The 27,223-nt window shown below is 43.0% G+C and overlaps 1 protein-coding gene across 1 annotated transcript in view; it reads left to right on the forward strand.

The window, feature by feature from the left end:
• The window catches only part of LOC140133218 (vomeronasal type-2 receptor 26-like), a 52,948-nt gene extending 25,982 nt beyond the window's left edge, over positions 1-26,966 (forward strand). The window contains exons 4-5 of the mRNA XM_072153132.1: positions 17,468-17,591; positions 26,068-26,966. Coding sequence (XP_072009233.1) covers positions 17,468-17,591; positions 26,068-26,966 — 1,023 coding nt within the window. The remainder of the gene's footprint in view (positions 1-17,467; positions 17,592-26,067) is intronic.
• Positions 26,967-27,223: the final 257 nt, after the last annotated feature.

The raw sequence follows: 27,223 nt of genomic DNA on the forward strand, positions 1-27,223 counted from the left end.
ATAAAGTTTTATGGTATCATAGGGTGTGTGGTCTGTATGCTATAAGGAGCCCGTATCTATCACCACTCACCCTATAACTCACCCTTGTACATTAGGGCCATACTTCTGAAGCTTCTGGAGCCACCAGCACCTTAATAGGATATTACAACTTCCCCCAAGCCAGGGAACCAGTATCACTCAGCCCCTACTCCCTTCCCTGATACTCAGAAAGACACCTGAGAGAAGTGAGGAACAGACTTCTGTGAAAAAATAATGGGGCCCATTAGTGATGCAAACTGCAGTAAAAGTGCATTGCGGGTGTATAATGCTGGGGGCGACACATTCATTAAGAACGGGCGCCAGAAATCATCCATCTGTACTGGCCTGACACCAACTTAAAACAGTGCCCCAGCAACAATTCCTGAGGGTACAGTGCAATGATTGGCTCCCGATCCCTCTGGAGAAAGCTTTGCAGTTAGTAGTGGAGAGAACCCACAGAGTTCTTTACCCTAAACCCAAAGAAAATAAACCACTGAGGGATATCAGTGTCTTTGCCAAAAAAGAACTGCAAAGGTGGCACCAGCAGCAGCAGCAGCATGAGGTCAGAGGTATGGAGGTGGCGGCAACATGGTAGGCCACAGGGTGGCACAATGATAGAGTGTGGAGGTGGTGGCAGTAGCATCAGCAGTAGGAGCCCAGAGAGTGGCACAATGAGAAAGTGTGGAGGTTGCAGCAACCTGGTAGGCCACACAGTGGCACAACTATAGAGTGTGGAGGTGGTGTCAGCAGCAGCAGTACTAACAACTTGGACAAGAGCACGGTCAGCTTCTGTACCTTAGGATGGCTGGACGCATACATTTGACTCTGAAAATAATGGGGCCCATTTACTAAGAGTGATGCAAACTGCACTAAAAGTTCATTGCGGGTGTATAATGCTGGGGACGACACATTCATTAAGAACGGGCGCCAGAAATCATCATCATCAATCCGTCTCTTCCCTGCACTGGCCCGACAGAGTTCATCAACTTTATTTGTGCCCTTTAACATGGGGATTGCGACAGAATTTGCATGTTAATTACGGCGCACGTCCTGACTGAGCACCAGAATGCCCCCTAACTTGTGTCGCATGCTGATTAGCGCAGCTGCGCCACAAAACGATCGTGTGCCACACATTTGTGGTGCATCAACTTCTTAAATACCTGTGAAGCAGTTTACACCAGAAAGAACGTGCAAAAGTGGTGCTCGGCCCTTAGTAAATGTGCCCCAATGTGTTCCCATTTCTTTACACGATGACGTTTAATCTCTCCATCCCTGCTGGAGTCCGGGGAGGCTCCTGGTAATTGTAAGAAATTTAACAGGCAGTTCCTAAAACACAAAGAATAATGGTGGAGGGGGAGCATTAATGCTCCTATGAAGAAAGAGTCACAAGCTGAGAAGATGAAATACTGAGCCTGAAGAAAAAGTCTCCATTCCATCCAACAGCATGCTATCATATATTGGGGACCAAGATAATAGAGGGAGAAGAGATAACCTGTGTGTCAGTGGTGTCCTTATAAAAGTGCCCCCAGCAACAATCCCTGAGTGTACAGGGCAATTATTGGCTCCCGATCCCTCTGGAGAAAGCTTTGCAGCTAGTAGTGGAGAGAACCCACAGAATCTCCACCCTAAACCCAAAGAAAATAAACCACTGAGGGAAATCATCTGTAAACTCTTAAATGCAGTGCACAGAGATATGATTCCCAAAAAAGTAATGGATCTCCTACACAGCGGGGCTAGAATGTATTTTTTCAAGATACCTCCCCTCCCCAGTTACTTTAAATAAACATTGACGATGGAAGCCTATACCAGAGGTCCTCAGAGCCAAGCAAATCCAATGCCATTGTCTCTTTCCCTTTAAACTATCCAACAACTTATCCACAGACCTGATGACTTTCTACCCTTGTGTTAGGCCGTATTGGCTCCAAATGAAGAATAGCTCCACCTTGTCTCCTCCCCCAGCGGACCAGCGACCTCCACATTCAGCAAAAAAGCGCTTGGCGGCCACAGACCGATAATGCAGCAGGTACTTTTTTTTCTCCTTTAGGGGGTTTACTTGATGGAAGACGACTCTTGTTGGTATTCCTCTACTTTATGGGACTCTCCAATTAGGACTGGAATAGGGTAACGATCTGTCATATCCTGTTACTGATAGCTTGATGTACACCCGACATACTCATCAATACATTACATTATTAGAGGGTAATTGCACGGTAGGAATCCCTAAGGATCTCATGGAAAGACCACCCCCCATCCCCACATCTACACTCAGGTTAGAATGGGACTCTTCATCTAAGATATTGTTGATCTGTTATTGATTGTTACTGGAAGTTGAGTGTACACCATACACACAATAGGTCAACTAATAATGGGTAATAACTAGGTAGGAATCCCTGTGGATCTCCAGAAGAGACCTCCAGAATCCTCCCCACACCTACACTCATCTTATGTTAGTAATATTTGTTGTTTGCACACCTTTTGCCACATTCAAACATAAAGATATAAAATTTTAATTTTTTGGTAAAGAACAAACATCAAGCGGGACACAATTGTGAAGTGGAACAAAATATACTGGATAGATAGTAAAACTTTTATAAAAAATAATAAACTGAAAAGTGGGGCAGTAATATTATACGGCTCCTTTACTCTCAGTGCAGCAAACTCCTTCCAGAAGTTCAGTCTCTGATCTCTGAATGATCCAATGTCGTCCTAAATGACTTGAGTGTAATCAAGTCTCCATATAAATCCACCTGCTCTGTGATAGTCTCAGGGCTCTGCCTCATGAAGACCAAAGAACACACCAGGCAGGTCCATGATACTGTTGTGGAGAAGTTTAAAGCTGGATTTGGATACAAACAAGGAGCCGAGGGCAAGCGTCATATTGTAATGGAAGGAGGATCAGACACTGCAAATATACCAAGACCCGGCCGTCCCTCTAAACTTTTATCTTACACAAGGATAAGACTGATCGGAGAAGCAGCCAAGAGCAGCAGAGATCTACAGCTGAGGTGGGAGAGTCTGTCCATAGGACAACAATCAGTCGTACACTGCACAAATCTGCCCTTTTATGGAAGAAGCAAGAAGAAAGACATTTCACAAACATATTGATAAAAAGTCTCCACAAACCACCTGGGAGGCACCAAACATGTGGAAGATCGTGCTCTGGTCAGATGAAACCAAAATCAAACCTTTTGGCCACAAAGCCAAACCCTGAACTCACCATCCCCACTGTCAAACATGGTGGTGGCAGCAGCATCGTGTGGGCCTGCTTTTCTTCATCAGGGACAGGGAAGATTGTTGAAATTGATGGGAAGATGGAGGGAGCCAAAGATCCCAAATATAAAGCAACATCTACAATGGAAGGTTAACAAATAACCGTCTCCAGGTGTTAGAGCAGCCAAGTCAAAGTCTAGACCTGAATCCAATCAAGAATCTGTGGAAAGAGCGGAAAACTGCTGTTCACATACGCTTCATCCAAACTCCCTGAGCTCTGGCTGTTTTCCATGGAAGAATGGGAAGAATTTAATCTCTCCATGTGTAAAACTGATACTCCAAGGGACTTGCAGCTGTAATTGCTGCAAAAGGGGGCGCTACAGAGTATTCAGTTTATTATATATTCAATAGGTTCTTACTTGAGATCGGCGAATTTGTTGAAATTCGGTTCGACGTGATTCGTCAAATTTTTCAAAGAAATTTGATAAGACCTGAATCGAATCATGATGAATATCGTTAAAAACAGGTATTTCCTGGCTGCAGAGAGCCTGTAGGGTGTTGTAGAACATTGTGCCATGCTTAAATATGCATAGGGAGCGTAGTTTGGGCTTCAAACAATGCTGTGTTTTAGTATGACATGCACATGACAGCTGCCGCTGTGCACTTTCAGGGCCAACTTCACCAAATAAGCGAAGCGGGAACGCAGCCTGACAAGGTAACATCTGTGCCAGCTCGAAAGGACCGAGCTGAGGGCCAAGACCCCACTATAACATCAAAGAGTGCAATCTTTTTACACTGACATCAGATTATGACAGAACCTGTTCTGTTAAACGCGGATACCTGTAGAAACCCCCCAAAAGAAAAAGCAGCAGGAGCCCAGAGAGTGGCACAATGACAAAGTGTGGAGGTGGCAGCAACCTGGTAGGCCACAGAGTGGCACAAAGATAGAGTGTGGAGGTGGCGTCAGCAGCAGCAGCAGTACCAACTGGGAGAGTTTGCAGTACCAACAACTTGAACAAGAGCATGGTCAGCTTCTGCACCTTAGGATGGCTGGACGCATACAGTTGTTTCTTTGTAATCACCTCTTTCAATGACTGCTGGCACCATGCGTAGCGAGGAGCAGGAGCATTTGGACTGGGAGATGATGTCAAAGACAAACACACTCTTATCATTGTGCCACTTTGTGGCCTACCATGTTTCCGCCACCTCCATAATTTGTCATTGTGACACTCTGCGGCCTACTCATGCTGCTGCCAACTGACTGCTGTCTCCCTGGAACACCCTGTGATTTCCATAATGCTGTTTTCACCCTCCACCACTCTATGACGTTGCCACTGTTTGGATTTCCTCTTCATTTCATCTGTCAGAAGGAATGAAAAGCTCCAGGATTGATAGCCAAAAGCAGGAGTGGATACAGAACACAGAGGACATGCAAGTATCCCATTTACTGGTCATCTCTGTTCTGGATCAACTCCTGTTTGCTTTTGGCTTTAGCAATACTGATGGATTATTGACCGATTAACAGAGGACACTGACGTGTAAAAAGAAGGGCAAAATGATCAGTGACGTCAATGAAAAATTACTGCCGACACCCTCTCTTTTTGGGGGGTCTCTAAATGTATCTGTGTTTAACAGAACAGGTTCTGTCGTAATCTATGATCTGATGTCAGTGTAAAAAGAGTGCACTCTGTGATGTTACAGTGGGATCTTGGCCCTCAGCTCGGTCCTTTCGAGCTGGCACAAAGGTTACCTTGTAAGACTGCGTTCCCGCTTCGCTTATTTGGGGAAGTTGGCCTCTGTAAGTGCACATGGAAGTGAAGAGTGAAGCGATTCTAAGAGTGGCGGCTGTCATGTGCGTGTCATACTAAAACACAGCATTGTTTGAAGACCAAACCATGCTCCCTTTGCATATTTAAGCAAGGCACAACGTTCTACAACACCCTACAGGCTCTCTAAGTCAGGAAATACCTGGTTTTTAATGTGATTCATTATGATTTGATTCGGGTTTTTTGAAAAATTCGGGCGGATCGGGATGAACCGAATTTTAACAAATTCGCCCATCTCTAGTGCCATTGTTAGCTCCCTGGCCATGCTTCACTTTCTGCCTGCAGTTTTTACATAAAGACACGCTCGGCTCCTATGGTGTCTTAACAAAAAACTGCCACACTGCCGAGGTGGTGATTTTACTGCCAACACTCTGCGCTGAGTGACTACTAACGCCGCTGCCTCGCTGAGCCCCTGTGCCACTGCTTACTTGGACCTCTGAAGCGGAACTTGTACCCCGCGGCCGTTTGGCTCTCGTCCTCACACTGCTGCCACCCTGCTGACTCACGGCCACAGTAGCCACTTCGCTGCCTTATACGCAAGCTGACACTCTCTTCTCCTGAATATGACGATGAATCGCTGGCTTCACCAAGCTCCCAAGTGTGATCTGCTACATCATCATCGATTTGTGTTTCCCTGTCACTGCTATCCTCCTCAACAGTCTTAGTATGCACATAACCTCCCTTGCCACTCCACATCTCTACTTTCCCGCCTCCTGTATAAAGCAGCGGATGTCTGCCCCACCTCTTCACTGCCAAGCAGCTGCTGACTGTCCTCAAAGAATTCATCTTCCCTATATAGTGGTGCTGAGCCCAGACCACCTAGTAGATCTCTGGCTGAGGGAAATGAACAGGACAGAGGCTGGTTGAGGACAGGTGAGTGCCGCTGACCTGCTCCTGGGCCATGCCAACTAATTGTTGTATCTGACAAACCCACGGACTCTTGGCTGGGGTTGTCAGATGTCATCTGGCAGGAAGTGGATGACTTAGTCAACCAATCGACAACCTTTGGGTTGTTTATCAACACACTGCCACTAGATGACACCGGCAGTTCTGGCCTCACAGAGCCACCCCTGCTGCGACATTACTGTTATGTAGCTTTGTTATGTCGTCTAAGATACATACTGCGCCGAACGGGATGATGTCAATTGACTGTAGTAGGGAGCATTTGTGCTATGATAATCCTAACAGAGGATGGCACTTTTAAGTTTTGGAGCGCCGAAATTAATACTTGCATCTTATTACCACATGTCAAATTCTGTACTGCATTGTACTGGTTCTTGATTGGCTTTCGCAGATCATTGGTATACGTTTGCCACATGATATATGGTTAAACGCCATAAAGTGCCATCCCTTATGCCTCTGTGTACGAGGTGTGACATAGCCACTTGATTACTGGTGGCTGGAACATCCCTATAATTCGTTGTACCTTTGTAGCTCGATATGCGCCTCTACTTGCCGGTTTTGAGAACTGGTTGCCTAGTTACTTCTTTAACAAAGCCCCGGCCGGGGTATCCATGTGCAGCAGCTTATGGGTGTGCGCATGCGCAATTGTGCATTACGATCAGGTACTTCCGGTCTCGTACCAAGACGCTGACTTAGCGTTTTCTGTGGACGCCGCACTTATGGGGGGGGGGACATATATAAGGTGATTGAACCAGGCATTTGGCTACTGACCCCTGAGGAAGTCGTCCATGTGACGACGAAACGCGTGGGAAACCTCTACCTCACCTCCTGCCTCACCTCCGCCTGTTTGTCAGTCCTGCAGGAGTTATCTTTGCATCTCTAACATTATGACTCAGAAAACCTTGCAGTAACTATTTATTCCGTCTCTCGCGCGTCGAGATTTTTCTAGACTAGTACTACATCACTTTATTTCTTATATGGCACATTTTTGAAGCACTTGCACTTTGTGATATTTGGTCATTGTATAGGAGATAACACTTTGTATTTATATTAACTTGGTTGTTTCTTGGGTCTTTCATCCTCCAGGCTGTGCTTGGGAAAATGTCATTTGTGTATTGAACCATATATTTGTATGACATCTGGAGGGTGGTTTCTAGACACTACACAGTGTCGGAGAGAGGTGTTATACGGGTAACCCTCACCTGGGTCCCCGTTCTGTTTTGCTTGTATATTAGTGTTTTAGATGTTTTTAGATGTATATGGAGTTTGTGATGTTTGTCTTTGAATTTCAGTAAAGCCTTTTGTATATATTTTTAGATTGATATAACGTTTGGCCGTTTTTTGTGGATTGCTTTAGCTCCGTTTGTCCATTTATACATTTCTTTGCACAAGGCCACTTTTTGATTAACTTGGGCTGTGCCAGCCAATCTCTCTTTTTGGTATTGTCCAATTAATGTGCTGCGCCCTGTGCCTGCTCTACCTTCCACCTTTCTGTCTGTCATATTGGGGCAGATTTACTTACCTGGTCCATTCGCGATCGAGTGGCGCATTCTCTGCGGAGGATTCAGGCCTTCCGGCGATTCAGTAAGGTAGTTTCTCTGGCGTCCACCACGTGTCACTGTGCTGAAGTTGTCGCTGTGCTGAAGTTCATCGGAATGCACTGAAGTACACCAAGCCAGGCCTGGTGCAGGTACGGGCGTGTCAAGTGAAACATTTTTTTTTTTTAATATGGCGGTTTCTCTGAATCTGACGGGTTTTTCGATGGCCATGCCCCCCGAATTCCGTCTGGTGCATGCCGGCGCCAAAGCGCCACAATCTGATCATGTGTGCCAAAATCCCTGGGCAATTCAGGGAAAATCGTTGCAAAACGGTAAAATTTGTGTAACCTGACGTAAAAACTCGATTTGGGCCCTTAGTAAATGACCCCCAACGTTTAATCAACTATGTTGATTTGACACAGATCTACTTTATCTACCCAAAAAAATTGAAATTTGTGGTATACAGAAGCACAAGAACTGACACCCAGGAAAAGGAGCAGAAATTACTACAGAGAGTATGTGGATTTCACACGAATTTCTTCCAATTCACTTCAGCAAAAAAAAAAAAATCTGCTATTTGGGGTATACAGATCCCCCAAAAAGGGACACCCTTGGAGCAGAAATCACTACAGCACAGTACAGTAGAAGAAGCTCGACATTACAGACAGCACATGAAGTGTGAAGTGCCAAGATTTGAAAATGGGTGCCTGCTTTTATAGGGCTCTGTGACATCACATAAGCCTGCCGGTCGCTGATAGGCTTACAGGTCTGCACATGTGATCGAGGGTGTTCCTTTCTCCTTCCCAGAGTTCTCTGCCCCATGTAACACGTTGTACTGGCGCTCATTTTGGTAATAAAGGAGGGAAAAAAAACCTTTGTTCCCACGAATCACCGTAAACTTCGGATTTGCGACAAATCGAAATTTTCCTGAAATTCTAAACGAATTCTGATTCATTAGAATCGATTCGTCCATCTCTAGTTCTTACACTAAAAAAGGGAAAGAGGAAAATGGGCCAATTACTGGCGGAAATGATAAGACTAGAAAGTAAATACAAACTCTCCCTTGAGCGCTCATTACTAGCTGAATTCACTGAAAAAAAGAGAACGTCTAAACCCAAAACTGAACATAAAAGCTGCTAAGACGTATTTGTATAGTGAGTATAGAACAAACAGCAACAAAGGCTCCAAGATGATGGTCTTCTTAGCAAAAAGGAGGAAGGAGAAAGCCCTCACACATAGATTCTGCTGCCAAGGAAGAGGAATGTGTGGACACAATAGTTTCTTGTTTTGTAGATTTCCACTCACTATACAACTTAAGAAAAGAAAATATGAGGGTATGAAGGTCTCAAATTGACAGTTTTTTGGATATACTTCAACTCCCCTCTGTATCCCCATTGCAATGTGGGGGTTTAACAAGTCCATGCAGCCAAAAAGAACATAAAGTAGCCATAACCGAGTCACCAGCAGGGAAGAGCATGTCAGGCGACCTTCCTGTCCAGTACTATACTAATGGAGGCAGGTGCTGTGACTACTGGCTACTGCGAGAGCAGGTGCTGTGACTACTGACTACTGTGAGAGCAGGTGCTGTGACTACTGACTACTGCGAGGGCAGGTGCTGTGACTATTGGTTATTGTGGCGCAGGTGCTGTGAATATTGGTTATCGTGGGGCAAGTACTGTGACTATTGGTTATTGTGGCGCAGGTGCTGTGGATATTGGTTATTGTGGCGCAGGTGCTGTGAATATTGGTTATTGTGGGGCAGGTACTGTGACTATTGGTTATTGTGGCGTAGGTGCTGTGACTATTGGCTATTTTGGGGCAGGTGCAGTGACTATTGGTTATTGTGGGGCAGGTACTGTGACTATTGGTTATTGTGGCGTAGGTGCTGTGACTATTGGTTATTGTGGGGCAGGTGCTGTGACTATTGGCTATTTTGGGGCAGGTGCTGTGACTATTGGCTATTTTGGGGCAGGTGCTGTGACTATTGGTTATTGTGAGGCATTCGCATTAACAACTGGCTGCTGGGGCATGCACTTGGTCTATAAGATGCCATGGGGCTGTCACTGTGACTATGGGCTAATAAATGCAAGCTACTAGAAGCAGAGGCTGTGAAAATTATCCATGGTGAGGAATAACACCTTGACAATTGGCTCTTGGATGTAGCACTGTGACCATATGCTAGTGGGGGCAAGCGCTTTGACTTTGGGATACTGTGAGCCTGGAAATTGTTCCCGTTGGCTTCTGTTGGGCTGGTGCTGTGACTTTTTGCTATGGTGTGAGGGGGCACAGTTACCACATTTGCTCCTGTGAAGGGGGCACTAACTATATGGACTGGTGTGTTGGGGCACTGTGAATAGGTTCGTTACTGTGTGGAGGCATCGTTATTGATACAATAGTGATCTCTAGGGAACAATAGGACATGTATTATGTCTGTGATAAGATGATGGACAAAATGTTGACGAGAGAAACCTAAAATGTTAGTGCTGCTAAATCTGAGAGACAAGTCCTTGCTGGATGTGGGAGTCGCTAAAGTTACAGTAAGAGCTGAGCTCACAATTCTGCGATCCAAACTAGATATTTATTCCCTGAGCTTGGTTCTATTCTCCTGTACTAAGCTAGGTGCTGGTGCTGTTTATATGTATATTGGCCTCTGGACTTCTTGCTCCCAAAGTAGGGTGTCTGTTAAAATTTCAATCACACCCGTGTAGATATGTAACATTTCAATCTCCTCCTTGTATATACATAAGGTCGTACAGTAAAAGTCTCTAAATGGGATCTGGTTGCAGGATTCTGAGCTTGTGAGTCACACCCTCAGCGGTCTTGCAGTAACCGTTCCTTGGAAAGCTGGGTGGCTCAATCTGGTGCTCAGTGTTAGTCTCGGCTGTGGATTAGGTGATGCATGTAGGCCAGCTGCTTGGATAGCGTCCAGTAACTGAATAAATGGCTAATCCCCAGTTTACTCAGGGCTGGTTATACTTTCTCCTGTAAGAGTATAACCTGTGCCTGACCCTGTATCCTCTCTGATCTGGAACTCAGAACCTGTACTTGAACTCTGTGTCCTGCTTGATATGGAACCCCAACATGATCCAGAACCCAATATCCTGCCTCATAAAGAGCCCTGAAACCAGTATCCTGCCTGGTCCGGAAGCCAAATCTGTATCTGTGCTTGTCCCCTGTAGAGGTCAGAGAAAGAATTATGTGGAGACGCAGATCTGAGGAAGGAACAGAAACATTTCTGCTGCGCTAAAGATCCCCAAAAATGTAACAGTCTTCATTATTGTAAAATAGGTGAAACTGAAACGAGCAGGAATCCAATTAGAGCTGCACCACCACCAGACTAATCAGGAGAGGGAGGACCTGGCCCAGTGGTCGTCCCCTCTGGCTGCATAGACTGATCAAGGATGAGGGAAAGTGTCATGGAGAAAACTACAGAGATATTTGTAATAAAAACCATGATCCTTTCAGCTTCCATCACTCATATACAGGGGCGGACCCATGAGGCGAGCAGAGAAAGTCACCTCGGGCGGCAGCCCTGCTGCATTACAGAGGGGGCGGCATCTCGCTGCACCTCCCCCCACCTCCGTAAAATACTGCCTGGCTGCGACCCAGGAACACCCAATCCCGTGTGGCCAGTGCATTTACTCCCCATGGATCTGTCTTCTTCCTGGCCCAAACGCACCCATTATGACGTCACGTGGTGCCGCGGGGAGAAGAAACCGAAGGGAGAAGAAGCGGAAGGTGAGCATAGGGGTTTCTTTCAAAGGAGCCTTGCAATGGACATTACATTACAGGGAGACACTGGAGGGGACATTACATTAAAGGGGGACTCCACTAGATAATGCATTCAAGGGGGGCTCAGCTGTACACATTACATTAATGGGGGACTCTGAGGGGGACCTTTCATTAAAGGAGGGTACTGGAGTGGATATCACATTAAAGGGGGGCTCAGATCTGTCAGTAACGATTCCTGGTTACTTCCCTCTGGAGTTTAAACATTCACTAAAAGGAAAAAATATTTTTGTGTTGTATAAAAGATGCATGTTATAAATTGTGCATTGTGATATAATGATATATGTACAGCCGGTACAACCTGGGGATCTCCTGTATATAATGATATATGTACAGCCGGTATAACCTGGGGATCTCCTGTATATAATGATATATGTACAGCCGGTATAACCTGGGGATCTCCTGTATATAATGATATATGTACAGCCGCTATAACCTGGGGATCTCCTGTATATAATGATATATGTACAGCCGCTATAACCTGGGGATCTCCTGTATATAATGATATATGTACAGCTGGTATAACCTGGGGATCTCCTGTAGATAATGATATATGTACAGCTGGTATAACCTGGGGATCTCCTGTATATAATGATATATGTACAGCTGGTATAACCTGGGGATCTCCTGTATATAATGATATATGTACAGCCGGTACAACCTGGGGATCTCCTGTATATAATGATATATGTACAGCCGGTATAACCTGGGGATCTCCTGTATATAATGATATATGTACAGCCGGTATAACCTGGGGATCTCCTGTATATAATGATATATGTACAGCTGGTATAACCTGGGGATCTCCTGTATATAATGATATATGTACAGCCGGTATAACCTGGGGATCTCCTGTATATAATGATATATGTACAGCCGGTATAACCTGGGGATTTCCTGTATATAATGATATATGTACAGCCGGTATAACCTGGGTATCTCCTGTATATAATGATATATGTACAGCTGGTATAACCTGGGGATTTCCTGTGTATAATGATATATGTACAGCCGGTATAACCTGGGGATCTCCTGTATATAATGATATATGTACAGCCGGTATAACCTGGGGATCTCCTGTATATAATGATATATGTACAGCTGGTATAACCTGGGGATCTCCTGTATATAATGATATATGTACAGCCGGTATATCCTGGGGATCTCCTGTATATACTGATATATGTACAGCTGGTATAACCTGGGGATCTCCTGTATATAGTGATATATGTACAGCTGGTATAACCTGGGGATCTCCTGTATATAATGATATATGTACAGCCGGTATAACCTGGGGATCTCCTGTATATAATGATATATGTACAGCCGGTATAACCTGGGGATCTCCTGTATATAATGATATATGTACAGCCGGTATAACCTGGGGATCTCCTGTATATAATGATATATGTACAGCTGGTATAACCTGGGGATCTCCTGTATATAATAATGATATATGTACAGCCGGTATAACCTGGGGATCTCCTGTATATAATGATATATGTACAGCCGGTATAACCTGGGGATCTCCTGTATATAATGATATATGTACAGCCGGTATAACCTGGGGATTTCCTGTATATAATGATATATGTACAGCCGGTATAACCTGGGGATCTCCTGTATATAATGATATATGTACAGCTGGTATAACCTGGGGATCTCCTGTATATAATAATGATATATGTACAGCCGGTATAACCTGGGGATCTCCTGTATATAATGATATATGTACAGCCGGTATAACCTGGGGATTTCCTGTATATAATGATATATGTACAGCCGGTATAACCTGGGGATCTCCTGTATATAATGATATATGTACAGCTGGTATAACCTGGGGATCTCCTGTATATAATAATGATATATGTACAGCCGGTATAACCTGGGGATCTCCTGTATATAATGATATATGTACAGCCGGTATATCCTGGGGATCTCCTGTATATAATGATATATGTACAGCCGGTATAACCTGGGGATCTCCTGTATATAATGATATATGTACAGCTGGTATAACCTGGGGATCTCCTGTATATAATGATATATGTACAGCTGGTATAACCTGGGGATTTCCTGTATATAATGATATATGTACAGCTGGTATAACCTGGGGATCTCCTGTATATAATGATATATGTACAGCCGGTATAACCTGGGGATCTCCTGTATATAATGATATATGTACAGCTGGTATAACCTGGGGATTTCCTGTATATAATGATATATGTACAGCTGGTATAACCTGGGGATCTCCTGTATATAATGATATATGTACAGCCGCTATAACCTGGGGATCTCCTGTATATAATGATACATGTACAGCCGGTATAACCTGGGGATCTCCTGTATATAATGATATATGTACAGCCGGTATAACCTGGGGATCTCCTGTATATAATGATATATGTACAGCTGGTATAACCTGGGGATCTCCTGTATATAATGATATATGTACAGCCGGTATAACCTGGGGATCTCCTGTATATAGTGATATATGTGCAGCTGGTATAACCTGGGGATTTCCTGTATATAATGATATATGTACAGCTGGTATAACCTGGGGTTCTCCTATATATAATGATACATGTACAGCCGGTATAACCTGGGGATCTCCAGTATATAATGATATATGTACAGCCGGTATAACCTGGGGATCTCCTGTATATAATGATATATGTACAGCCGGTATAACCTGGGGATCTCCTGTATATAATGATATATGTACAGCCGGTATAACCTGGGGATCTCCTGTAGATAATGATATATGTACAGCCGGTATAACCTGGGGATTTCCTGTATATAATGATATATGTTCAGCCGGTATAACCTGGGGATCTCCTGTATATAATGATATATGTACAGCTGGTATAACCTGGGGATCTCCTGTATATAATAATGACATATGTACAGCCGGTATAACCTGGGGATCTCCTGTATATAATGATATATGTACAGCCGGTATAACCTGGGGATCTCCTGTATATAATGATATATGTACAGCCGGTATATCCTGGGGATCTCCTGTATATAATGATATATGTACAGCCGGTATAACCTGGGGATCTCCTGTATATAATGATATATGTACAGCTGGTATAACCTGGGGATTTCCTGTATATAATGATATATGTACAGCTGGTATAACCTGGGGATCTCCTGTATATAATGATATATGTACAGCCGGTATAACCTGGGGATCTCCTGTATATAATGATATATGTACAGCTGGTATAACCTGGGGATTTCCTGTATATAATGATATATGTACAGCTGGTATAACCTGGGGATCTCCTGTATATAATGATATATGTACAGCCGCTATAACCTGGGGATCTCTTGTATATAATGATATATGTACAGCCGGTATAACCTGGGGATCTCCTGTATATAATGATATATGTACAGCCGGTATAACCTGGGGATCTCCTGTATATAATGATATATGTACAGCTGGTATAACCTGGGGATCTCCTGTATATAATGATATATGTACAGCCGGTATAACCTGGGGATCTCCTGTATATAGTGATATATGTGCAGCTGGTATAACCTGGGGATTTCCTGTATATAATGATATATGTACAGCCGGTATAACCTGGGGATCTCCTGTATGCAATGATATATGTACAGCTGGTATAACCTGGGGATCTCCTGTATATAATAATGATATATGTACAGCCAGTATAACCTGGGGATCTCCTGTATATAATGATATATGTACAGCTGGTATAACCTGGGGTTCTCCTATATATAATGATACATGTACAGCCGGTATAACCTGGGGATCTCCAGTATATAATGATATATGTACAGCCGGTATAACCTGGGGATCTCCTGTATATAATGATATATGTACAGCCGGTATAACCTGGGGATCTCCTGTATATAATGATATATGTACAGCCGGTATAACCTGGGGATCTCCTGTATATAATGATATATGTACAGCCGGTATAACCTGGGGTTCTCCTGTATATAATGATATATGTACAGCCGCTATAACCTGGGGATCTCCTGTATATAATGATCTATGTACAGCCGGTATAACCTGGGGATCTCCTGTATATAATGATATATGTACAGCCGGTATAACCTGGGGATCTCCTGTATATAATGATATATGTACAGCCGGTATAACCTGGGGATCTCCTGTATATAATGATATATGTACAGCCGGTATAACCTGGGGATCTCCTGTATATAATGATATATGTACAGCTGGTATAACCTCGGGTTCTCCTATATATAATGATACATATGCTTCTGGTATAACATTAATGGTCATTACCCTAGAGGGGGGGCTCTTTGGTTGACATTTTATTAATGAGTAGCGGCTGCATTCCCCTCCCTAGGCTTATACTCCATTTATCTTTTTGCTTGTGGTATAATTAGGGCCTCGGCTTATACTCGGGTATGTGATGTATGTACATTATTTTCCTCAAAGTGAAAAAGCCAAAGACCAGGGGTAATATAATGTCCCCTTTCTGTATCCCCTTTTTTTATAGACAGACAACAGTAAAAGAAACACTTCAATTGGGGGGGGGGGGGGTAGCTGCAGGAAAGAGGTAGCTGCCGGAAAGGGACAGCTACAGAAGGGGCAGCTGCAGGAAAGGGACAGCTACAGAGGGGGCAGCTGCAGGAAAGGGGCAGCTGCAGAAAAGGGACAGCTACAGAAGGGGCAGCTGCAGGAAAGGGACAGCTACAGAGGAGGCAGCTGCCGGAAAGGGACAGCTTCAGAAGGGGCAGCTGCAGAAAAGGGACAGCTACAGAGGAGGCAGCTGCAGGAAAGGGACAGCTACAGAGGGGGCAGCTGCGGCAAAGGGGCAGCTGTGGGAAAGGTATAGCTGTAGGAAAGGGGAAGCTGCAGGAAAGGGGCATTTTAGACTGAGAGCTGCAGGAAATGGCACGTTATATGGGGGCGGGGGCAGGTGCCACCGGCTTTTCTACCAATTCTGTGATCCATGGGTTCCCCTACTGATTATTATTATTACTAAGCCCAGTATATAACTCTCTGACCGTTCCGGGGGGTGGGGTAATGGGGGGCATTTTTTTTTAATCGCCTTAGGCAGCAGAGAGGCCGGGAACACCCCTGCTCATATAGAATTGCTGGCAACTTATCTGGCAAACGGGGCACAGTGTAGAGCAGGTAATGACTGTGATGCAGCATAAGACTAGTCTTCTCCATGTCTGCAGTGTCGGAGCCGGGGACACATCAATGACTCCCCCAGCCTATCGGCGCTGACCACAGTTGGGCGTCTGTTCCTTATGAAATAGATTTACTGGTTTGGCTTCTATCTAGAAGAATTAGACTCAGGAAAACAATATAATGACAGGCCGCCTCCTCCAGGCTGAGATGTTATATATCTAACTCGTGTGCATGCGTTTACTTTAACTGTTGCGTATCACGCGCATTTTTCACGCCCCATTCAAGTCTATGGAGACGCATCAAAAATGCATTGCACTCGCGAGCATTGCAAGTGCAAAACGAGTGCAATGCGTTTTTCACACATCAGTTGCAATAGAAGAGATGGAGCTCAGTCCTGAGTCATTTTCACGCGCCTTATCTGCGCATGAAAAACACATTGAAACTGCATTGAAAACGTGCAGGAAAAACTGAGACACTGAACAAACTCTGACTAAAAACTGATTGAACTCTGATGAAAACACTTACCAAACCCTGATCGCTCCCGGAACAGACTCTGACGTGATCTGTAACGCAAGTGTGGAAGAGACCTTAGGGTGATGTCAAGCGTTCAGTTTTTCAGATGCAGTTTTTGATGCCCAAACCAGGAATAGAGTAAGTAGGAGGAGGAGCAGCACCTTTCAATTATTTGTCTCACCCATCATGATGCACACCTGCTTTTGGCTTCAAAAACTGCATTTGAAAATCTGAACGTGTGCCATCACCCTCAGACCGTCGCCTGTCCCTCCACCCAGAACCACCAGCAGGAGACATGATAGTAAATATACTGATAAAAAAGTGGACAATATCCTCTTATTATCCGTCCATCCATCAGGGTTATGTCTCCTCCAGCTACTTATTGTGAGGTCAGGAGGAAACTTCATGTGACTGGATCCTTCACCTTCTCTAGTCCTTCCTCCCAGGTCTCCTCATCACTTGTATCACATACGTACATTTTTATGTGTTATTCTGGTAAATGCTCTGGTCTTTCCCCTCAGATCCCAGTCTCCCGCTGCTCAGGTCCGTGTTTACCCGGAAGCAGGAAAAAGCCAAGAGAAACCATTCACATCTGCTGCTATGACTGTGTCCCATGTTCAGAGGGAGAGATCTCCAATATAACAGGTACATGGTAGTAGGAGTAGTAGGAAACAACAAAGGACTAAGTGCTACAGCAGAGCCCTAACAGGTGGGGAAGAAGAGGTTAATGTATTTTATATGAGACCAGATAGATCTGAGTTGTGGCCCATAGAGACAACCCCCCTTTCTATCTTGTGTGACAGTTTTGTATGAGTAAGAAATGTTCTACATGTGCTGCACCTCCAGCTTTTCCGAGCTGCACCGCGGTCTAGCATCATCCACCAAAGTCCAACAAATATGGAGAAAAAAGTTTTATCTGCCGGAGCTCTTGATGTAACGTGCCGTCTCTTCTCCATGGTCTTTCCAAGGTTGGTCCAACTTTATTTAAGGTTTCAGCACAGCCAGAAGGTTTTCCTCCGGAATAATCCACCAATCAGACACAAAACGCTATTGGTCGCTTTCCTCCAGTATCACTAGTGTTCTCCACCAGTTACTAGATAGAGGGAATTCACACAAACACAGTGCAGGACCTTCTAGTAATCCAAAAATATTTTATCAAAAAACACATAAAAGTGAAGATAAAAATGTGCATATACAGTGTGTTACTGAGGACGCCAGTTTCATGTGCCAGACCCTGGGTGTCACCACAGAACATCTTCCTGACGTGTGAAAGGGTCATGTGGTAGGATCTATCCAGTCACGTCTTTCCAAGTGTTCCTACAATGGCAGGATGGGCAGGATATTTGTTTCATCCTATGTATCCTACCTATAACAAGGTGAATGTTTGCCCTCTAGTGGCTGTAGCCTGGTACCTGACTGGTTATATGTGATAGATGGTCGGACCTTCCTTTCGGGGCTGGGCGCATGTGTGGTGGAGGTTTTGCTTCGGCCACTTGGGCGAGATATTTAGCAATTTCCTGAATTCTGGGCTCTGGTCCTGGCAGTTTCTCACGAGGTTTCGGAACACCTCAGTGTAACACCCGCTGTTGGGGTGAGCTCTGTTTGTGGTTTTTATCCTGCTTGCATGACCGCAGCAATTAAATTGGCTTCTGAGGGTCTCTCCCACACTATTGCCTCTCGAAGCTTCGGGAGGCACCAATCACTTCAATGGCGGGGGGCAGGGCCTGTAAGATTCTGTCTGTGACAGGATCTTGCAGTCACAGTGTCAGCTTATGGATAGGCTGACTGAGCTAATAGCCAACCATACTTCAGTGTTGCAGGGTATTATCATGAGCAAGCAATCAGATGATTGCTATTCCATGTCCCATGGTGGAACTAATAAAAATGTTTTAAAAAATTTAATTAAATGAAAAATAAATTATTATTTTGCCAAAAATGTCCATAAGGCCCCATTATTGTGGACATTTAATGTGAAAAGTCAAAATCACAACACAATCCCCACACATATTGTATCACCGTCTGCAATGTCCCATAGAATAAAAAGAAATCATTATTAAACATTGTTAAAAAAAAACCTGTTAAAATCCATCCAAAAGTTACCTACAAAATTTTTACCTATTTTATTAAAAAAAATGCAATAAAAAGTAAAAACACATCTACACCTCGGGGCGGAGCCTGACCGCGCTGCATGGCGGACGTCTGAGCGTTGAGCTCCCGCTTACAAACATAGATCCACGGATATTTCGCGGCTTGTATCCTCGCAAAATGGGGAAAAATAATAAAGAAAAGGGGCTAGACCATATGGGAACCCCCCGAAACAAGAAAAACCAGGGAGATCTGGACAAATACCTGAGAAAGAAGATGTTAACGCCGCCAGCACGACTCCGCAAAATGGCGCCCGAGCCACCTCCAGGAAGATTCAGACGCCGACAGTCTAGTTGATGCAGAATCTGTCGCGACCTCGCTGGACACAGCTCCTCTGTCCAAGCCGATACTGCAAAAGGTATTAGAGAAAGCCTTGGCTCCGGTAATAAAAGAACTGGCAGGGAATACGGGAGGAGATAAAATCAGTGGAACATAGTACGGCATTAGCACATGGCATATCAACACAAGCAGACGGCCTGAATATGGCCCTGATGCAAATCGAGTACCAAGAGAACAGAAGCAGGCACAAGAATATTAGATTTAAAGGCTTGCCAGAGACTATCCCCCATGAAAAGCTGTCGGAGACAGCGTTAACGATTTTTACAAACCTGCTAAATGAAGAGAAGGCTCAACGCATTATTATAGAAAGGATCCACAGATCCCTAAAGCCTCCACCGAGGCCGGACGAACCTCCCAGGGACGTCATTTGCGGTCTCCTGAGCTATAGAGACACAGCAGAAATATTAAGGGCAGCGAGAGAAGCTAAGGAGATTGAATTCAATGACACCAGCATAGCCCTATTCCAAGATCTAGCTCCATCCACACTATACAAGAGGAGGCTGCTGAAACCTTTAACAGATTATCTGAAGAACCAAAGAATAATGTTTAGATGGTTATTCCCATGTGGACTAAGCTTCATCAAGCAAGGTAGAAGATGCACAGTGAAAGTTCCAGCTGACCTGCAGAAAGTATGGGATATTCTGGACATACAACCATTGGAAATTTCATCCTGGTTGCCTGTAACTGAACAGCATCTGGATTTCCCTAACTTGCCAGTGATCGAAGCTTGGTCAACGGTCATGAAGAACAAGTCTCCCCGGTCCAGGAAGGGCAAGTGAGCGGATTCCTTTGCAACCATACGAGACTTTCCTCTTTACTAAGCAAGTTAAGCAAAGTTACCGATTTTGATGGGTTACATAACCCTATGTGTAGTTCAGAAACATCACACTTTCACAATTGAACAGAAAACATACCACTCCAAATTAAGTAAGCCACTACCCCCCCATCCACCATCACACCGATAGATTACCCCCATTAAATCCTAAATCATATCAATAATAATAAGTAGGAATCGATATGAGTCTCCAAAACACCCACTTATTGGGTCAATTTATTATTTATATAGGTGGATAGATGTTTGTAACTCCGATCAGGACACCTACCACCCCCCCACCCCCCCCCAGAACTAACCAACATCTCACTAACACACGAATAATCATAGTCCTTAAGGTCTGAGCCAATCACCTTTACCACTATACATACTCTTTGAGTCAACATGAGGTGTTATATGGTTAAAGAGTCATCATATAAATGCATTTGGAACAAACTTCAGTCATCTGTTTACTATGTACTCTCTTACAAAAATGCATCAGAGGAAGTACAAGGATTCAATATTTTAACTGTTACTATGTTTTGGTTTTATGTTTTAGTTGTAATCTCACTCACAGTACAACTATGTGAACTTTGCTTGGTCTTACGAATTGAGCCGGACTAATGAGTACTATAAAAGTGACCACGTTTAATGTCAGAGGCATAAATATACCGAGAAAAAGAGCCCAGATTTTGACCTTGTTAAAACAATCACGGTCAGACATATGTTTTTTACAGGAGACCCATTTTAAGCATGGATTGTCACCAAAGTTCCCTAAATTTAGCTTTAGTCATTGCTACCATAGCACATATGCTAAAGCAGCAAGAGGAGTTAGTATCCTCATTTCCAAAAAACTACCTTTTACGCACTCTTTAACATGGGCAGATCCTGAAGGTAGGTGCGTACTAGTCAAAGGTAAAATTGGCTCTACTCCTATAACGCTGGTATCACTGTACGCTCCCAACAAGGGACAGTCTGTGTGGCTAAGAGGTCTACTAAGCAAAATTCACGATCTGGCTGAAGGCATTAGAATTGTGGGAGGTGATTTAAACCAAGCTTTGCATCCAGCCCTAGACAGTTCTACAGGTACATCTTCACACTCGCAAAAATCCTTAAGCATAGCACACAAAGCTCTGAACAATGAGGATTTAGTGGATACATGGAGAACGCTTAACCCGAACACTAGTGATTACTCTCACTTTTCAGCGGTGCACCGATCTTACCAAAGGCTAGACTATATATTTTGCTCGGATTCGTATATTGAAGCAATCAAATCAGCTAGCATAGGCCCACAGACATTGTCAGATCATGCCCCAGTATCAGCATCCTTCTCTTTAAAAGAAACATCTTACAACTCATATACATGGCGTCTGAATGAAACACTCCTAGACTCATCAGAAACAGTAGATAGATTCAGCAAGAGAATCACTACCTTCTTTACCGAAAATAATATATCTGACACTTCGCATACCATCAATTGGGAAACACATAAGGGCGTTATAGGAGGGGAATTAAGAGAGCTTGGAGCTAGACTTAAAAAGAAAAGTACTGCCAAATTAAATGAACTACTATTAAAAATTTCAGCTATAGAAACTCTGAGTAAACAATCAAAAATGATAGCCCATCTGGAACAACTTGAGCGATTAAGGAATGAAGTACCAAATCATCTTAATATTAAGTCAGCCAAACAATACCAATGTTCAAAATTTAAATACTATGCCCATGGAGACAAAGGCAATAAGCTTATGTCACACTTATTGAAAAAAGAGAGGGATTCCGCACATATTTCTAGTATTATCAACTCCAGTAATAATAAAGTCACCAAAACACCAGATATAGCAGAAACTTTTAGAACATTTTATTCAGACCTTTACAACATTAAAAAACCCACTCAGGATAATTCACTTAATACCCAACAACACATAAAACAATTTCTAGACAAATTGTCTCTTCCTAATTTAGATGATGCAGCGCAGAAGACATTATTAAATCCAATAACCAATAAGGAATTGTCAGACATCATCAATTCCCTTCCCGCGGGTAAAAGCCCAGGCCCAGATGGCTTACCATCAGGGTATTACAAGACATTCTCTAAAGTTTTACTCCCACATATGGTTGAATGGTGTAACGCACTACTAACTGGAGGCTCACTACCCCAACAAGCTTTAATAGCCAATATAACAATATTACCCAAACCTGGGAAAGACTTGGAGAGGTGTGGAAGCTACAGACTAATTTCTCTACTTAACGTAGATGTTAAGATCTGGGCGAAATTACTAGCGATGCGGTTAAGGCCACATATCCCTGGATTGATCAACCCAGAGCAAACTGGGTTTGTACAAGGTAGAGAGGGAAATCATAATTCGGCAAGAGCAATCCAAGCTATATATGATGCTAAGTCCAAACAAATCCCCCTGATCCTCTTGGGTACGGACGCGGAAAAAGCATTTGACAGGGTGGACTGGACCTTTTTAACAGCCACCCTGTCAAGCTTTGGAATCCCGTCGCAATTTATATCCGCGATTATGACATTATACCACCAACCTAGTGCACGCATAAGAGCTAATGGATTCCTATCCAAGCCCTTTGCAATAGCAAATGGTACGCGACAAGGATGCCCCCTCTCCCCAACTTTATTTATTTTAGTCATGGAGACTTTGCTTCAAGCCATTAGATTAAACCCCAACATAGAGGGTCTGAGAATAGGCAAGGAGACTCATCTTAATGCAGCTTTTGCAGATGACCTTTTACTATTTCTAACTAACCCATCCAAAGCTTTCCCACATATTATAGAATTATTCTCAGAGTTTGGTCATCTTTCAAATTTTAAAGTAAACTTGACAAAGTCGGAAGCCTTGAATATTTCTCTCCCGCAGACAACAATTGACCATCTAAAAACGACCTACCCATTCAAGTGGCAACCCTCCAAAATTAAATATTTAGGGATTTATTTGACTAATACGTATACCTCCCTTTATAAAGAAAATTATATACCTGTGCTATCCCAAATAACAACTACCCTAAAGGGTTTAACTCTTCCATATATCTCCTGGATGGGAAGGAAAAATCTCCTCAATACATCTATCATGCCTAAGCTGCTGTACCTGATACAAACCCTGCCGATTAACATACCTAAGTCATTTTTTCACAATATTAAATCATTATTCTCAACCTTTCTTTGGAGGGGGAAAAAATCTAGAATAGCATACGACAGGTTGAGACTTAAAAAAACATCCGGGGGGTTTGGACTTCCAGATATATATAACTACTTCAGAGCCATTCATCTCAAAAGATGGGTCCAATTACACAATAATGCACTTAATAATTTAGGCACACTGATGGAAACAAGTATTTTATCAGAAAACCATAAAGCACAATTATGGGACATTAGAACAATAGAAAAGTGTGATAACCCAGTCACAAAAGGAATGATACACACCATTACAACATTAATGACAGAAAAGCGTTTGCTAGGCTCCCCTTCACCAATGATGCCGTGCAATCTAACACCAATTCTATTAAGACCAAAAGAAGCTAGGAACAGCTCCAATATCTGGCAATGGCTGGACAACATTACCCTTAAACAATTTCATAAAGACTCACTAGACGATATAATTAAAAATAAACTTGGGAAACACCTTTCAATCAATTTCCTACATAAAGAAGAACTTAGAAATAACCAACTTACCTTATGTAAGAAATATCCAGTGCTGCTCCACTGTACTTGGTTGGAAAAATGGCTGCGGAAAGACACTTTACCGAAAGGGGCAATTTCTATATTATATAATTATATCTTATCAACAAACCACTTAATAACCCCAGCATATATAAGAAACTGGGAAGCAGACTTAAACATATCGCTAACAACGGATCAGGTCAAACTAGTACACCAGAGGTCGCACGGTTTTTCAAAATGTATTAGAATTCAAGAAACTTCATATAAGTTGATGACTAGGTGGTATAATACACCCACAACTCTCATGCAGAAAAAGTTAATACCCGTAGACACTTGTTGGAGATGTGGTAATAACGGGGGAACATTAGCACACATTTTTTGGAGATGTCCGAAATTGCGTCTATACTGGACTAATGTCCAATCACACATAAACCAGATAACTGGGAAAACATTAATACTCAGCCCCGAATCAGTGCTTCTGTGGCTCCCAACCTCCTCATGGAAACCTTCAAAGAAGGATCTCCCCACACTTCTAGTGCAAGTAGCGAAACTAGTGATACCACCCAAATGGCTACAAAAAGAGCCCCCAACTATAAAAGAGTGGTTAGACCGAATAGACCACATATATCGCATGGAAGAGTTAGCCAGCTGGGAATTGAGAAACCATGGTGCTTTCGCCAAATTATGGGCTCCTTGGAAGAATTTTAGATACCAATAACCCTCAACAAAGGAAATATCTTATCTTATATAATACCTCAGTAGGTCACTCTTTACACTAAGGTATATAAACAATAAGGAAATGAAAAGTTTGTAAAATGATTGAAACTGTGAGTGGGAATATTAATGTAATAATATGCTATTGTAAATGTTAAAAAATTATCTAAATATGTTCTCGTACCATCATGTTTTAGATGGTTTTATGGTTTCTTTTCGAAGCCATACTCACCTTCCCCCCCCCTTCCCCACCACCCCTACCCTCCCCTATAATCTACTGCTTATGGCTACATAAATAAGGCGGGATATGCCTATAAGTAATACAAAACTGCTATCCCCCCCCCCCTCCTTTGCATAAGCTACATATATGCACCGAATATTTTTGAGAATATATTTCTTGGATAAGAATCTTATGCACATTTGTACCCTCATTTTTGTCTTCTGTAAAATTTTATCTGAAAAACAATAAAAAGAGTTATACAAACAAAAAAACACATGTACACCTCATTAATACGATGCAATGAGGCACAGAAACCCCAAAGTGGTATCACTGGAAAATGCATCTCATCCCACAAAAAAAAATGGCATCACATGTACAAGCTAAAGGAAAAACCAAAATTTTATAGCGACGATGAGGAAATGAAAATCCGCTCCATTCTATAGGACAAAAATGTCTTCTGCTCCGCGCTCCTTCCCCTCTGTGCCTCGCTGTGCGCCCATACAACACGGAACATCTACATGTGGGGGGTCTCTGTACTCAGGAGAAATTGCATAAAAAATTTGAGATTTATTTTCTCTTATCTTTTGGGTATGTGTCAAATTTTAGGGATAAATGATTTTATTACGGACACAATTAGACCATTCTAAATTTCACCAACAATATGAGGGATGTACTTTTGAATTTGGATGGGGGGGGGGATTTATAGGAATATTCTAATAATTTATTTTTCAATCTCAAAAAAAATTATCCCAAAAATTTCAATTTAGAAATTTCTGGAAAAAATAATTAAAATCTATGTCCGATTTGTTTACTGTCTTATATGAATAAAAAGACTGTTAAAAAAGGATGTAATAAAGTTGAAATATGGGAAATGTTAATAAGTAACTAATTTCGGTGATAAAACTCAGTTTACTTTGCGGTTTCGTTCTATTTTTGTGTTTTGATCTTGTGTTTGGAGTGGTAATGGCTGATATTCTCCCTCCTGCCCCTTGTTACAGTAAAGGTGTTGTGTATTGTCTGTGTCTTATTTTCACCACCTACTTATCTTACTTATTCATTGTGAGTTATAAACCGATGTCACTTACTTCATTTCTCTTCGGTTTTGCCCAATACTTCCAAAACCCCCACAAGCACAAGTGTGTCCTTCCCCCATATCCACACCTGTCATTCTCCTCCCCAGATTATCACCATGTAATATATTGTAATATTCCTACAGATGCCGACAACTGTATACAATGTGAAAGTGATGAATGGCCGAATGAGGAGAGAGACCGATGTCTCCCCAAAGTAACAGAATTCCTCTCTTACCAGAATGACCCAATGGCTTCTGTATTCTCCGGTCTCTCGCTCTTCGGATGTCTTGTGACCGGCTCCATATTCAGAATATTTATTTCCTACCAGGACACTCCTATTGTTAAAGCTAATAACCGGAACCTGAGTTACCTCCTCCTGGTCTCCATCTTCCTCAGCTTCCTCTCTGTCTTCTTGTTTCTTGGTCGTCCCAGTGATGTCACTTGTAGATTACGTGAAACCAGTTTTGGAGTTTTCTTCTCAGTTGCCGTCTCTTCACTTCTCGCCAAGACTGTGATGGTTTGTGTTGCTTTTAAGTCCACCAAGCCTGGAAGCCCCTGGAGAAGATGGCTGAGTGTGAAGCTGCCCTACACCATAGTGTTGTTGTGTTCATCCATACAAGTTGTCATCTGTGTTATCTGGTTGTCTATTTCTCCCCCATTCCAGGACCTGGACACTCAGTCTTCTCCTGGGAAGATCATCATTCAGTGTAATGAGGGGTCAGATATCTGCTTCTACTCCATGTTGGGTTATATGGGGCTCCTGGCAGCGGGCAGCTTTCTTCTGGCTTTCATGGTGAGGACATTACCGGACAGTTTTAATGAGGCCAAGTACATCACCTTCAGCATGCTGCTGTTCTGCAGTGTCTGGATCTCCATGATCCCGGCTTATCTGAGCACCAGAGGGAAATACATGGTGGCTGTGGAGATATTTGCAGTAATGGCTTCCAGTGCTGGACTCTTAGGTTGTGTGTTTTTCCCAAAATGTTTCATCATTTTATTCAGATCTGAAATGAACACAAAAATTGATCTGCTGAGGAAATAAAGGAAGAATAGTGATTAATTCTGCACATTACATATATATCGATAACTATATTATCATGAAATAAAAGCTTCTCTAGCAGTTTGAGTGCAAATTACATTAATATGTGATTATTATTCCATATTCTGCCTCCTAATTTCTGTATGAAGTATTGTTGTTGTAATGTAAATGGCGCACCCTTGATGTTATCAGACTTGTGCAGGGATCACTCGGAGACAAGGGATGTCAACTTATAGATCCTTTATAGAATATGGCAATGC

The sequence above is a fragment of the Engystomops pustulosus genome, chromosome 1 (assembly GCF_040894005.1).
Source record: "Engystomops pustulosus chromosome 1, aEngPut4.maternal, whole genome shotgun sequence".
Taxonomy (NCBI): domain Eukaryota; kingdom Metazoa; phylum Chordata; class Amphibia; order Anura; family Leptodactylidae; genus Engystomops; species Engystomops pustulosus.